Source organism: Pieris brassicae, chromosome 5, assembly GCF_905147105.1.
Source record: "Pieris brassicae chromosome 5, ilPieBrab1.1, whole genome shotgun sequence".
Classification (NCBI taxonomy): Eukaryota; Metazoa; Arthropoda; class Insecta; order Lepidoptera; family Pieridae; genus Pieris; species Pieris brassicae.
In genome coordinates this window covers 6,200,434-6,217,090 of record NC_059669.1, presented here as the reverse complement: position 1 = coordinate 6,217,090, position 16,657 = coordinate 6,200,434, and the positions used below count along the sequence as shown (strand labels likewise).

Sequence of the window (16,657 nt, the reverse complement as noted above, 5' to 3'; positions counted from 1 at the left end):
TTTTCGATGTAACTTACCTGAAAAAAATACAATGATAATTAGACATTTCTCGTGTAAATTAATAATTTAAAACTATATAGTCTGTCTTAGCTCGTAACTTGGCCATATTCTTCGGCTTTCTTATATATAAATATCTACATTAATTAAATATTGTTCGTAATAATCATAAAATCTGTTTATAACGTTTAAACTGTTAATGACATTTATTTGATTGTATGGATATAAACAAATTTGGCGGTAAAATTGACAGTCGAGACTTAGTCGTTTTTGACATACCTAGCTGTTATCTGTATTTTATACTTGAAGGTTAATAATAGTGTTTCTACGATTATTACGTCATATTTTATCAAATTTTATACGTTATATGTTTAACGCAGGTGCTAATATAATAATAATATAAAAATTAATTGTATTAAAATGATTTTAATCATCCAATCCATTAGTTCTAAACAAACAAATTAATTTAAAGAACTAGTAAATATGTATTTAGAGATAGAGAAAAAGGCTACTTAGATCGAGAGTGAAGGACTAAACAATATCGTTGAAGATGACCTTAATTGTATGATGACTCTATTATCCTGTGGAAAATTATGTAGTGTTAGAAGAGATTTTATGATCTGAAGTATTTTTTTTATTTATCTGTGTGTGAAATCGTACTTTTTCAAAGCCTTTGTTTTACATATCATTCATTTAATAATTGCGAGTACACGTAGTACGTTTTTTTTATTTAAAATGATAAAATTGCTCCACTCAATATTTTTAACAATTAGAATTTTGAAATAATAAATCAACGCGTTGTAATATAATTACACCGTCTTGCGTTTTGACTTATTGCATATCCAAAACACTAGATAATAAAATTAATTTCAACTTCAATAAATTTTAGCCACTACCAAGGATAGGGTTATTATATATTAATATTATACTTATTTTATTAATTATAGTCGTGTTTATACGTAATTCTGAAATTGAATTAAAGTTGCAAACTTTTCAATATTACACTGTGAATTTAATGTCCGTGTCGACATAAAATGTGATTAAATTGTAATGCTTTAAACAAATTAAACATAAGATGTCCTAGGCCACGGTTCTATAACAAATAAGGGTTATTATAGTAACGACGTTTATCAATAAATCGCTTTACAAATTGTACGGTACAATATTAGAATAATGATATTAAAATAATCATAGTTAGGCACAGAACGTATATACAAGTGTTACGTATTAAACTCAATTTTCCCAGCAGTAACTTAAACTAGGAAAAACCGTGCTACACTGCGAGAACCTTATGTTACTACCATTTATCATTAATTCCTAGACAATACTAATGAATGGAATACTATAGTTACCATAGCTATTTCAATTATGCTACATATAACTTATTTTATGTATGTAATAATTTTAGTGTTAAGATAACTCTATAAGTCATACTCGTTCCAATACAATTCTTAAAGATTATAAATTAATTATTATAGCGTTTTGTACCAATTGTTAAGAGAAACTTAAGTCAACATATGAAAAATAAACATGCAGGAGCGGTGATATCGAGATATTGTCTTATAAACAACCATTGCAAATATATGTACATATTTTACCATTCACTCGATGTAAATTAAGCATTTAGTTATTACGAGATTTATTCTTATTGTGTATTGGTTGCAATTTTCGATAAAAAATAAAGACATTGACAAAGATCTTCTAAAAGAGTAATAATTTCTTTTAGAATATGAAATAAAGTTGAATGCTAATCGAACGCATATTTCGGGCTTAATATCGAACTCTTAATAAAGCTGTGACAAATTGAACAGCCTTGCGCTTCACGCTATTTACTTACATTAAAAAATTCCAACCTTCACCGGTCACTACTTAAATAGATTGGCTCTTTCCTAAATGTAAAAGTGTTGCCAGATTTCTAATGAGTCTTTCTAAATTCTGGGTGCCTTTGTACCAGTGTTGCATATTTACTGTAAAATTATGTGTTTATATTTAAAGTACATATATAGTAATGAGTCAAAGAGGTTTACATATTGTGACTTAAAAGTTACTCACTAGAGCCATTTTGTCAAGATTTATAAGTCGTTTACGATATATCCAACCGAAAGGTTTGTCTGGCTGAGTTTAGATATATAATTATAAATAATTTACCAATACAGATAATTTAATACGCAACTCTGAGTGGGTCAGATTTTGACGTCGAACTGTAAAATAATAATTAATATATAAGAGATGAATGTTAAACGCGTTTATAATTCAGAGCAAAATCACAAGCTTAGATGTATGGAGCATTTTGCACAGAGGTAGATAGTACCCAATGCAAACATTTCACGTTTTAGTTTCACGACTAAATATTTATATTGATTAGACTTTAAATAAGTATAAATTGATATCGGCATCACTGGTTGTTGTACGATATTCGACTAACGGCTCTTAGCCGTAGCCCTAGACCGTCGCCCTTGGCCGTGGCCCCCGTCCAAAACATCACAATCGGTAAAGAATCTACTCTATTGAGTTAATCGTCTGTAAAAATTTACGGAAGCTGGCACAGGACAGCAATAGCCTTTCTGTGTTGCACAGCCAGTAACATAGTTGGAACGAAAAAGATCTATGCACTAATTATACCTTCTATCAAATACTCGACAGCCTCTAAACACTATCAGTTTTCTACTTAACGTAGATAGTGTTCATCTGCAATATATAAGATTAGGCTTAAATTCCGTACAATCATCATGTCATGCCTTCACGCTGCAGCCAGATGTCATCGTCGTGATCTTTTTAGCCTATGTTAAGTGTTAACAGTTCGTATGATGATCCCAAAATTAACACTTCATTCAGGAAATAGATTAAACTCACGTCCTTATCGTGTGACATTAAGTGAATATTTAATTATGTTATTAAGATAGTATGGATTATTGGTTGGCGGTAGAATAGATTTTTATATAGAAAAACATTTTTTTTATTAATTATAACTAATATAACATATATTTTATTCATATGTTTATTAAAATAACAGCACAGTTTTGTAGGAAAGAGAGGCTCACAATATCAATAAGGTTTTTATAAGTCTGAATATTATTATTTTAAAATATTATATTATATACAGGGGGCAAACGGGCAGGAGGCTCACCTGATGTTAAGTGACACTCGCACTGTCAGTATAATCGCAAGCGCAATGCCGGCCTTTTAAAAATTGGTATGCTCTTTTCTTAAAAGACCACTAAGTGGAATTGATTCGGAAATACATCAGTGGGCAGCTGCCCATGTATTTTCAGTGCCAAGTCGACCTTGGAAAGACTCCGTTAGTCCATAAGATTTTTATAAGTTTATGCATTGTCTTTATAGTCGATCAAGAATTTTAAAAACGGCCGAAAATTATACTCATAATTAAAGTTTTAAAGAACACTTCAGTTAGTAGATATTCGATACTATTTCGCAATTATACGTAGAAAATAACACTCTATTACGACAAGTAAAAGCTATTTTCTGCTGATTCGTTCGGTACGAACCAAAAAGAGAAAGGCTGTGGAAGGTCAAATAATCTTCCTTCCTGTACTATGGCTGTTTTGAAAGGATAATTATAATTTTAACCTTGGCTATAAAGGGCCAATGCTATTTTAAAACGTCGCATGATGTATTTTTCTTGTTTTTGTTTTGAAACGTTCACAAGACACAATTGAATAAATATCCTTTTCATACAACAACAACACTTTCGTATTCAATAATGCAGCATAATTTAATTTAAATACGATAAAGAAAATTATGGATACCAAGTGAATAATGGTTGGAATCTTATTTTTAGTTATTTCCAAAAATATGAGACATGAAATCCTATTTATTCTGTATGATGTACATTTGGCTTATGTGGTTAAAATCTACAAACAGACCTATTAAAGTATTACCAGTTTCTACTTAAAACGATTTGAATCCTGACGAAGGCTTTTAGGCGAGCCTCAACCGGAAGTGTTATCCAGACCAAAAACGATGATGCAATACATTGCGCCAGGCCTAATTTACTAAACAAACAGCCGCATTGTTACGACATCTATACGTTATAATATCATTTAACTAAAGTTTGTGTACTGAAGATGTTACGGACGACAGACTACCACCAAGGTTTCATAAATAATATTGAACATTCGACCTCCGCGTCTGTCAATGACTGCGGAATGAAGCGGATGTTTAGAGAGAAAGCCAATAATGCAAATTTAAAAATCGCATATTGCAGTACCACGAGTAAAGTATATTTTTTACTTTATTTTCTTTTAATCACGCTTGAAAGTGATTGTATGTAGGTGCACTTAAAATGACACATCTTTATATAAATACAGCATATTTTCCTCTACATCGAAAAAAACATTCGCGAAATGCGAACTTATGTTTTTTTTGTGTGCACGTGCCGTAAGAGTGATGTGTACGTCCTTCAAATATTTGCGTTTTACCCTCTATACGAAGGTATTCGGTTTAAGCGTTAAATTTTAATCATAATTATACTTTATTAAACTCTCTTTGTATTCTAAATTGTGTTAATATAATATTAAAAAATTCATTCACGTCTTCCGCTTCACATACCTTGTCCCAATTAGATAAGTACATAAGGACAAAGAGATAAAAACTTATGTTATATTTTGAGGTCCTCGATTGCGGATACCATAGTCTACACCGTACGGAGTACTATTATGACTCATCAAATGTAATTTAACAAGAATTTATAACGGGAAAAATAAATGTCAAACATTGACAACTAAAACACTACTAGTCTGTATTTGATATTTAATCTATTTACATACTCGTATTTCTGTCCTAGATTTTTTATTCGTATCCCCAATAATTATGTGATCCTGGTAAATTATGGGATAAATCCCAGCTATAACCCCGAGACTAACACATACCTAGAATGGACACAGTGCTTTATGGTGTTCAGAGAATTTGACTGACGCGTTATGCTCATAAACTAGTGACTACTGTTTCACGTATATAGTTGGAATTAATTACTCCTAACTTGTTGTTCAATTATATTTTTAAGTAAAGTGCCAGCAAGAATCATCTCTGGCTTCTATATCGCACCTTGCATTTGTTGACTCATAAAAAAAGTGTCTCAAGCATAAAAACGTCAAGTTGGGTCATGTTGACGATAAAGGACTGGAATACATTACAATTTCTGTGTCAATGTTGCAAGTAAGTGCAGAAAACAAGTTATTCGGTTGGTGAATTTCCAAATATTATAAACGTAGGACGACTTGGAGGTTACGTATTTTCGAAAAACAAAATACTTTGGTTCTGATCTTTAAAAACAGAACGGCCTTCATAGTGACCTATTATATCCAATGCGGCAAATCATGTATACAAGTAACCATTTTTTTTCTAGCTTAAAGGAATTTGTATAATTAATTTTAGTGGATAAAAAGTCAATTCCAAATATAATATTATTTTACTTTAAACCCCTAATTGCATATTTATATTAAATAATTTAACCTAATATAATTAATGTATATAAAGTAATCCTACAGCTAACATCAATTAATATAACAAACAATAACTAACCTTAAAATACAATAACATATAATTTGTCGTACTTTACATATGGTAAGAGAAATTAGTCATTTTGTGTCGCAAGCGCAGTTCTGCAGCACGTGTAGCTGTGGAACTAAACTCATTATGTAAGCACGACTCAGTACATTAAATATAATTACTAAGACGCTTATATACTATCGATTAAACGATAACGAAACCTCATACGCTTGGAATTGTAAAACAAAAGACGAAATGATGTTGAACATCATCATTTTGTCTTTTGTTTTGTCATCGGTCAAAGACTTGTTTCGCCTGTCTGTATTCGAACTATGCTGTTGACAAACAAACGCGCACCGTTTTTACTCAGACCCTCTGCTTATGGCTTAAATCAAGACAAGCTTTTAAGAAAATAGCCATTGATGTACAAAATAACATAAGGTCTATCTGTATATTATTAACCTACTTGTTTATGATAAAAAAATATATTTTAGAACTTGTATCATACTGCATATGTAGATGGCACATGCAAAGAAAAAGTTATGGTGACAGCATTTGGCAATCATGTAACCAAGAGAGGGAGGTAAAAAAACAGCGGATATGAAAAAATGGCATTGGAAATGATGATATCATCATTTTACACAAACCATCCTTTTTTTAATTTCTTTGACATGCATGTTATCAGCCTCAGTAAATACGATACGATATTTAGTACTAAATACCGTCCGTTTAAGATCAGCCTTATTTGTGCTAATAGGCTTTTTAAAGTAACAGTTTGCAAGTGTTTCACAGACGCAGCATAACACCTGTACCTGTATATAACGCGCAATCACAATGATTCATTATTTCATACTGATAAGACGCTGCAGAGAAATTCTTTAAACATCCAGTCATCATTTTATTTAAATAGGCATTTAAAATTAATTATTTCTTTTGACGCAATTAAAATAAAACAAACCCGTTCAAAGCTCTTTAATTATAACATTAAGATTCCCGTAGTGGTTATGTCACTTAACTATGCTTATCCATTACTGAACTTGGTATATATCATCTGTTATTCTGTTACCTACGAATATTAAATATAACCAGACTTCGTAGCTTATGTTTTGAGATATTTTCAGGTCAAGTTTTCCATGACACTTATCCTTTTAAAGTGATCTTAATTATTGCAAGATAAGGTAAGACGACCTTGTTACATCTATGTTGTTAAATAATATATTATGTATTTTTTATATGTTGGTGTTTATTTACAATAAGAACATAATGGTATATTAGAGAAACCGCGAAACGAATATGCGATACCTAAATTGTGAAATACCTAAATTTGTGGATACAGTATATATTAGAACCACCATTTTAGGAAGGCTCAAATTACCGCCGATTTTTTTTGTTTCGCCTTCAAACGTGTTTGACAGTAATTACCAGTGTTGTCTTTAACCGAACTAAATATTTGGATTTCTTAGAATCCATGGAATATTGGAAAACATATTTGCTCAAGTGAAAAATATTTTGACCATAATTCTATTTAAAAAAATACAATCCTTATTCCCTTTTATATGGTTTACGTCCGTGGCTCACTATTTATGCAAAAAAACACAGAATTTTCATTTAGTATACTATGTATACGAAGAATGTTTAAGCTTTAAGTAAAGTAAAAACCTTGATATTAAAAAAATACTACAATCGCCAAAGAAATATAATTTTAATGCATTAACAAAAAACATTGAGCTACAAAGTCTACTTCAGCACATAGCGCTGGAAGTAGGCCACAGATTTCTGGTACTGTATCGTGATCTTTTGTATTTTCTATATTACAGGCCTTAATCAAACACATCTCTTGATATTAGCAAACGCGAACCAGAGAGAGAGGCCGAGGTTGTATTGAAACCCGCAGTCGTAATATGTTATAGTAGTGAATTCCAACCAGCTCCGATTTCGGAATACCTACAATTCATTTGGAGAGAGCCATTGCATGTATTACGGACTTAAAAGTGCCTAACTCTAAAAATAATATAAGTCGCCGTTACAAATTAAGGTTACACACGAGTTAAGCCTTTAAAGTTTATAGCGAAATTATCTCAAACTCGGCCCAAAAAATCCCAAACCCAAAATCGGCAGGTAAAAAACCAGTATGTAAGGCTATTGAACTTTAATTATGTCTGGCGATGACTGATGAGTGATTACAATGTTTTTACGAGAAAGCCCAAATTTTGCAGAGGGCGCGGCGTCATGCGATTTGAGCACGCCATTTCGAATCAACATTCTGATTTTATTTGGGTTCGACTATGCTGAATATTACGAAAAAGTAGCATTAGTATTTGAACTATTTTCTTTTCCAAGAACAAACGTCAAACGAAATAAGGTAATTGAAATATAATAAATAAACTTAGTATTGTCTTTGGTTAACATAGCTTTTACACATTGAAAGAAAACCATTTTTTAACCGGATTAAAGCTATTTGTATTATTATAAACTTATAATTATTTACATTATATTAAATTTAAATTTTTCCGACGTTTCGCGTGCTTTACAGCGTGCGTGGTCTTCAGCTGTGATACTTTTGACATTCAACACCTTTTGTCTTCAGTCACCGTAATCAAGCCTAATTATTTTGTACTTGCGTAAGAGTTAACATTTCCATAATAATAGTTTAATTTTATTAGGAACCTGTTTTTTTCTAACATTATGAAAATAAGTTTAGAGAATCGGCTGTGACTCCATTGTGGTCCCTCCACGATCATTTATCATCTTTAAAGAAAATATGTAGTTTAACATTTCTCTCTAAAATTATTTTTTTTTTTCGTTAACGTTAACTTAAAGCTGTTTTATGAAATCCATTGCCTGTGATATATATTATGCAGTTAAATAAATAAAAACGATTTTCTTTTTTACGATGAACCGAATAACATTTGGATCGAGGTATTTATTGAATTTTTCATTGCTTCTGTCGATCAAGGGCGAATTGACGCAAGTATATTTCTAAGTAACCTACTGACATAATTGTTAATAACTATAAATTAAACACAGTGAACAAGTGTATAGAACGTATAGCAAACACGTATTTAATGAGTTATCGTAATATTACGAACCACGAACGTGACAAAAGACAATCTTACGAAACCTAATAATGTACCTTGGAAAAATCTAGTATTTTTAATGTAGTGATATTTCTCTTATTTTTCATATCTTAATATATTATTTATAATTTACTGCAATATTTGTTTGCGTTTGTGGCACGATTTCACAGTGTACAATATTTTCTTATTGATTTCACAGGATTGTCTAACTAACTTCGGTGGATTGTTGTACGGCATATTACACTACACATACTTACAACGTAAGGGCAAATTTATATATATATTTAACAAGTATCATCAAGATTGTCCTATAGCCATTGCATCGTGGATTGTAATATGAATCTGAGTACAATGCGATTTATCAATACCACTTTTAATTGACTTCGCTAATACTGATCTTTGATAAGACAACCTACGTCATAGAATCTTCAGATGCCAGTACTTCAGTAATCAATATTTATATTCAAGAAACAATTATTTTTTACTTTTAAGGACCTTTCAAAGTTGCATTTTTTTTCAATTTGAGTCCATTAAAAGAGGCGGTTAAAAGTCCATATTAAAAAGTATAAATATAAATCTAATATCGCTTGCGGTTTAATTTTCAATTTATCTCAGCTATAAATTTTTATTGCTATTTTTATAGCTTCACACAATGTGACGTAATAATTACTTTCTAGTGTTACAGTGCGTGCTTTAATAGATTTCTTTTTGACTTTGGATTACTACGCTTAGTTTGAACATAGTTTTATATAATACTAGCTGACCCGGCAAATTTCGTTTTGCACTGTATATTATTTCCAGGAAACATTTTTTTTAGTTCAATAAAAATATCTTATCTACTATAACAAGAATAGGGAATTGTATGTATCTTTATATGCTGTATCATAAAAAAACAAACAAAATTGTCTAAAAAATATAAAAAAACAATTTGAGGTGGACACCCCTTATCACTTAGGGGTTTGAAAGATATATAGTAGCGTCAGACTTACTGAATATGCATTGAAAAAATCATAACCCTGTTCCGGACTTGCAAGTGTGTTTCACATCAATCTCGTGTTTCTCTTAAATTGATATTTTAATCTTTATTGATGTTTTATATAGAATAATAGTATATATTATTGTATATAAAACATACAAACAACAACTTCAAACTGCGTGATATAGCTCATAAATACCTTATATCTTGTAAAACACTCATAAACCATGCTCTTCTAGCTGCCGTGGGAAAGGGCTTTATTACTTGTAAGGAATTATTTTAACCTCCACATAATTACGAGACAGAATAAAAATACAAGGTCACAAATAACTCATGTAATGGAAAAATAAGGCACGGAATATTATTTGTCATGTTTTTTAATTAGTTTAACGTTGAAACGCTTGTTGACTTTCGAAATATTTTGGCATTTATAACTCAGAAAAGCTTATTAAAAAATCGGTAAAACATACGACATAATTAGGTGAGACTTAGTACGTAGGATATCCTAGGAACCAAATGTTATCGCCTTGGATGACAAGTATATAAATTCTAAGGATAAGCAGCGGCCTTTTTGAGCGGTATTACCGGCCTACGTGAGGAAAATGTTTATTGTTCTGAGTCAACAAAACTGTTGTTTGAATAGATTTTTCAACTTCAGCGGATTATGGTCCTAGTTTATATGACACAATTTCGCGAATAGTTTAATTTATTCGTTATAACTTAATTATTGCTGTTCAAGCACAATGCATAACATATATGAATGTTTTTGTATAATGAGTTATATTTGTGCTCATTTAGCGTTCTTGTTAATACGCAAACTGTGCCGTTCGTAGATATTGGGTAAGATTTAGAAACCAAACTATAACTCCCATATGTCAAAATCTAATATAGGTTAAATAAAAGAAAGTTAATTAATTCTTCAAGTTTAAATCTATAGGCGAACATTTATAGAAATCATAACGACTAAGGCTTAAACAGACACCGCGTCGCCTCGTTCACATGTAAATGATAGCATCACAAAAATTTATTCAACGGTTTTTTAAGGTTCACATGTTCACAGGCAAAGTCAGGAACGAAGCTAGTCAAGCCCATAAAACACATCAATGGAATAGCAACTGGTTTTATAATAGTACTTAAGTAATCAGTGCAATTATGAACCGTCATTTACAAAGTGTATTATCTAATCTGTGTATGTCGGATCTAAAAGATCTCTTGTATGTAAATCTCTATAAAGTACTTCACAATTAAATTAAGCGCTTATTTACTGGAACTATTTCATAATTAAAACATTGTAACGAAATTACAAGATCTATTACACTAGTTCTGATATCAACAGGTACATACGAGTATTGTATTACAAATCGATGACATCAAAATGTCACTTACAGCCTAGAAATGCAACGCTCTTTACTTGGTTATGGCCAACCACGTGTCATTTCAATGTCACTGATTCTGGATGCATAAATAATATCTAATGTAAATTTTCATTTCATTTTAAAAGTCAAAACTATTGCCATAATAAAAACAATTTTTGTTTTAATATTTCTAGGTCCAGTTCATATTCCTAATTCACAATAGAAATCATAATATTAAACATAAGGATTTGTATTAGAGATATTTTCTTAGATTAAATTTACTAAAATGATATTCATAACACGGAGAAATCACATGCGATGGATTAAACAATAATAGAGATTATCTGTATTTTGATTTGATTTCGATTTTAATTGCTTATGTAGAAACCAACTATGATTTTGTCTCTCTAAAAACTCTTAAATGGTAAGAATATTATTTTTCTTTTACTTTTACCGGTCATCGAAGGCAGAACCGCAGGGTTATACGCAGTATGAGTTATCAATACTTGAAGGTGGCCTGGTTACCATCGTAGTAGATTATGACAAAAACATGTCATGATCTCAATAAAAAAAAAGCGAATATCCGATTTCACAACGATTTACGTAAATACAGATGCAATCTATACTTTGACGAGTTAAGAAATCTTCATATCTTTAATTCTACCTTGGATATGACTGGGATTTTGACAATTATTGATAAAAATATCATAGAGGACATGAGATAAAGGATATGAAATCAGATTTATCAAGTTTATTTTTATATATGTATATTTATTAAAACACATCATAGACTAAATTTGACGCTTTTTATGCATTTATTAAATAGTCATTGCTTTAACGGGATTTCGTCACTACGAAAATATTATAGTTGGAATTAATCCCTATGTGACTCAATTATTCATTCAAAGTAAGTTCAGAAGAAAGCTGGGAATGCTGGGCTCGATTTTAGGTGAAATAATGTTCGGGTTGCAAGCACTAAAAATAAATTATAGGTAGGTACAAATTCGAGTAGGTAGTACCTCTCTATCCGAGGACTGCCTGAGGCCCCATTTGAGTTTATAAAATAGTAGTAGTTTAGATATGAGTAGATTAAAGTATTTTTCTGTAAATTAATGAAGAGGTATTGAATTATAATAAGTATACATTTTGAATTATAATTAGAGATTTAAGTAAGACTACTTAACTTAACAAAAATTTTAATTTTAAATTTTTGTTTAATTTCTTCTTAATTAAATCGCTTTCCCCTTAAAAGAGGTTTCATCTTAGTTAGTCACTCTTACCGAATGAGAGTATCGAACATATTTTCTTTTCGATATACAATGGATAACTAAGGAACGATGGTGAATGCCTTAAGGTACCTTTTTACTGCCAACCGCAAAGGCTTTGGCAGATTGTGAAATAACACCAACCTGTATAACACCAACCTGTTGTTGCGGTCGAACGCCTCAAATTATTTTGGAAATTCCGAAGGTATATATTGTAGTCAATGCAATGACAACGTATTATCTTTCAAAAATAAAATTATAATTTATTACTTTTTCTTTATTTTTTTTACAATGTCATCGCAAGTGAGCGCGGTTCTGAATATATATATTTGTTACTGTTTAAAGAATAAAGGGAAATCGGGCCGGAGGTTCACCTGATGTTAAGCATCACCAGCGCTCATGAACACTCTGCGTTGCCTTTTAAGAATTGGTACTTGAAGGAATCGAAGTCGAATTCGTTATTCGTAATTTATATTCTATATAACAGACGGATGAAACATTAATTTCAAATAAAGATTTTCCTCAGATGGAGTTTTCCTATTAGCGACCTTCTGGTGCCAATATGTAAAGAGAATTAACTATATTTGTTGTTCATCTATAATCGTTGAACGTGCAACTTATCTATGCATTATGATGTTTGTATACTTTTCTTTAACAGTTTTCTAAGCAAAAACTTTCACTGTATTTGTGTATGATTACTTATAATTTATTCATAGAGGATGTGATTTTATCAAGGCTATGATAAAATCATTTATGTTTGTATTATTTTCATTGACGGGACGGGGAACAATGCGAGGAAACTATCATTTTATTATTTAAATTAATTATAATTTAACAATGATAGATCATACATTAAAATATAATATTCTATTAGTTTTTAAACAAAATATCACGTTTGTTCATTTTTATTCGTAGTTACACAACAACTTATTTAATTATGTTTTGGACAAGAAAGTTTCGCTTAACGAATAACCGTAAATGCTTAATTTTCTCTATAAAATTCTTATTACAGCATTTTCTACTCATATTGACTTATTATACATTTTTTATTTAAAGCATACCATGTATATCCAATACATAAAAATGAACACACATAGCTACGAATATACATTACTTTCGAGGTTTATACGAACAGTTTTTGAACCCTTTTTATGTTTCGACACCTCTTACAACAGTTAACATAATAATATGTAAAATAGTTTGACAACTAGTAAATGTTTGTATCGATAATATAAAAAAGTCCAGAAACCGCGAAGCTCTTCGAGAATTGGCTTCGGTTGGCTCGTCTTTGTGGGTGCCCCCTATAACGAGGTATAATGATATTTTTTATTACCTTTATTAACATGAAATATATTCTGAGCACAATCTCGTAAATACTTTCTTTTTAAATAAAATATGAATATAATAATATTTTTGCAATTCAAGTTTAAATTGAATGTATTCTTTTATTAAGTTATTATTTATGGTAGAAACAAAGTTCAGTAATGGTGCTCACTAACAATTGACTCATTAATTATTGGAATTTAATTATCTTTGGCATGACATAAGATAAGATGCAGAGACTGGATGAATTACCTTGTACTACCTACTATGAAAGTGACAGCTGTATTTTGATATTAAAGTGGCCAGATGTGTTTTTAAGGTTATTCAAAGAGTATTTATGCATTTAATTTGTAATGATTTCACTTTTATTGGATATTTTAAAACAGAATAGTACAACAATGTAGGATTACACATTTTTGAGGTTGACTAATGCACGGTAATTAATACAATTTTGTAATACAATCATTAATTAATGTCTAATTATTATGACTTATGTTTTTAATCTTCATTAAAAACTAAATCATTTTTATCTTTTTTATAATTGGGGTATACATAGACTTTGTACCGTGCTTAAGTCGCCCTAAATTCGAAAGTAATATATTTTAAAATAAAATCATTGTTGGTATACATAAGTTTCAAATTTAGAACTTGAATGCGCATGGCGTGTTGCACAAACGAGGTCGGATATCAGATACACCTAAAGATGCCTAACAAAATAAGCCTCAAATTTCCTAACACAAAAACACAACACATGCGATGCGCAGTCACGTTTTTGCTTTAGAATTCGACATTTGTAACTAGAAAAGTTCTTGTTCACCTTTAAATACCTCAGATCTTGTAATTTACATTATGTAAACCAGTAGGTGAATGACAAGAACTTTTTATTAGAACTAGATCTTGGGCTAAGCGGTCTAAATTAATATTAAACACATTTCCGTGGCGGTTTTAAAAGAAAACAAAATTGTATCAATTGAAGTCAAGCCACTTTTAGAGCTCACACAAACTAAAAGTGGTGATAGGTCCGTAACTGCGTAAGTTGATTAACCAGCCAAAAGTTATAACATTCTCTGTTGTAAGAAAACACTTTTTTTTAACGGATTGAAGCTATATATTATTATAAACTTATAATTATGGTCACCGTGACCACGCACGCTGTAAAGCACGCGAAACGTCGGGAACAATTAAAATTATAAGTTAATAATAATACATAGCTTCAATCCGTAAAAAAAGTGTTTTCTTTAAATGTGTAAAAGTTATGTTAATAAAAGACAACACTATTCGCTGTTGTGTTTACAATTTATTAAGAACATTATTTTTTAAATTCAGGAATAATTAAATGATGTCGTGTTTGAATTGTCTACTTAAGCACATTGGCCTTGGAGGAATGAGACGGAGGAAACTTCCATCCCTTCATTAAACCTTTAATTAAACTTAAATGTGCCTACAATTTATAGGTTACAGTGAACCACACGATTTTTGAAACAAAATAATTCCATTTACCCACACAATATATTATACCTATAATATAGAAGTGGTGTGTGTCAATACGTGCCTTAAAAATTATTACCGACAGTGCATTTTTAATTATTTTTTAATAATATAATTTATTCACAAAAGTTAAAACACCCATATACGTACACTGAACAGTAAGCGCATCTCGTCATATTGCATTGTTCATATAATAACAAAGGAAATACTTTTCATACTACAATATTATTTCTCTGAATGATTCTTTTTATTTCAAGAATAAATTTTCCCGTTACTGATAATTAGACTGTTATTAGTGTAAAAACGCTTAGCGTAACCTAAGTGAGTTTTTTTACATGCATGCTACTATTATTTGTTCACTGGTTTTCTCTATATATTTAGATGAGGTTTCATCTGATTTAACCCGAAAGTAATCCTGGTTCATAACTTTATAAACCTTGACCAACTCAGCAACCCAGGGACGAAAAAATTAAAATACCTACAGTTTCTTCATAAAACAATTCTCTTATCGCAAAAGATTTGTAGTTTATATTACACAATTATGTTTTTCTAGATTATGTAGAAGACAAAACATTGTAGAGAAATATTATGTTCCGCCTCAATTTAATTTAAATGTGAAAAGTGCAAAAAAAATGTTCTATCTAAATCGTAGGTATCCTTATCCCGGCTGATAAGACTATCGGTTTTTACGACCAAATACGAGTAGTCCTTTCGATGTTCGTTATACTGTTATAATACCATTATATATTAAACCAGCAGTGTTGGCCTAGTGGTTTCAGCATGCGACTTTCATCCTCAGCGATGAAAAGTTGTAAGTTCGATTCCCAACCTTGCACCAATTGGCTTTCTGTCTATGTGCGGCGCATCCGCACTTGCTCCGTTCGAAAAAATCGGCATATTTGTAATCCAAAAACGACATGTGTCATAAGGCCTAATTTGTATTCATATAACAGGGGCAAACGGGTAAATCTACTTATCTTTGAAATAAAAATGTTCCAAGAATGCAGTAGATAGTACATGTACAGTTAATTTATTTTTAATATTTAAATTTTTATCATATTTTAGAGGTTTAAAATAAGTGATTCGAGTAATTTGATAAAATTGTATTTTTTTTAACAAATTAAAAAAGAGTATAGGATATAGGATTGGCAGAAATAATTATATCCTATTGATAACAGGAAATACCTTGTCGTATGCTTTTCAATTTAAATAAGAAACAACACACTAAACCATAAGAAAGTATAAAAAAGTTAAATACGTTTTAAATTAAGGAAATAACTCATTAAAAATTAATATTTACTAATGTGGTCACAGTTAATGAAAAACGACAATAGCTATGCACATGTTACAAATAATTGTTCAGCAATTCATTTATAATAAAGGTATCAATTATTGTTTACATTTAATAAATATAACAAGCAAAATTTAAACCAACTTACGTGGTGTATCCGATATGTCATCCATGATCGCCAATTTGCTTGGACGCTTATCATCTTCAGATTTTAAACCCATTGTCACAGTTAAGTTATAAAAGTATCACTTGCACTACTTTGGACCGATGTTCTTAATAGGTTATATTCGTAATTAAGCGTCAGAACGCCATGGCGTATTTTTCGTGGCGTGCAAAGTGTCAGAGAGGTTTAACTCGACTGCCGCAACGCGACGATC

The 16,657-nt window shown here is 30.6% G+C and overlaps 1 protein-coding gene across 1 annotated transcript in view; it reads right to left on the bottom strand.

The window, feature by feature from the left end:
* LOC123710187 (putative inorganic phosphate cotransporter) overlaps positions 1-16,657 on the bottom strand; it is a 38,055-nt gene extending 21,398 nt beyond the window's left edge. Inside the window, exon 1 of the mRNA XM_045661943.1 lies at positions 16,429-16,657. Coding sequence (XP_045517899.1) covers positions 16,429-16,501 — 73 coding nt within the window. The 5' untranslated portion in view covers positions 16,502-16,657. The remainder of the gene's footprint in view (positions 1-16,428) is intronic.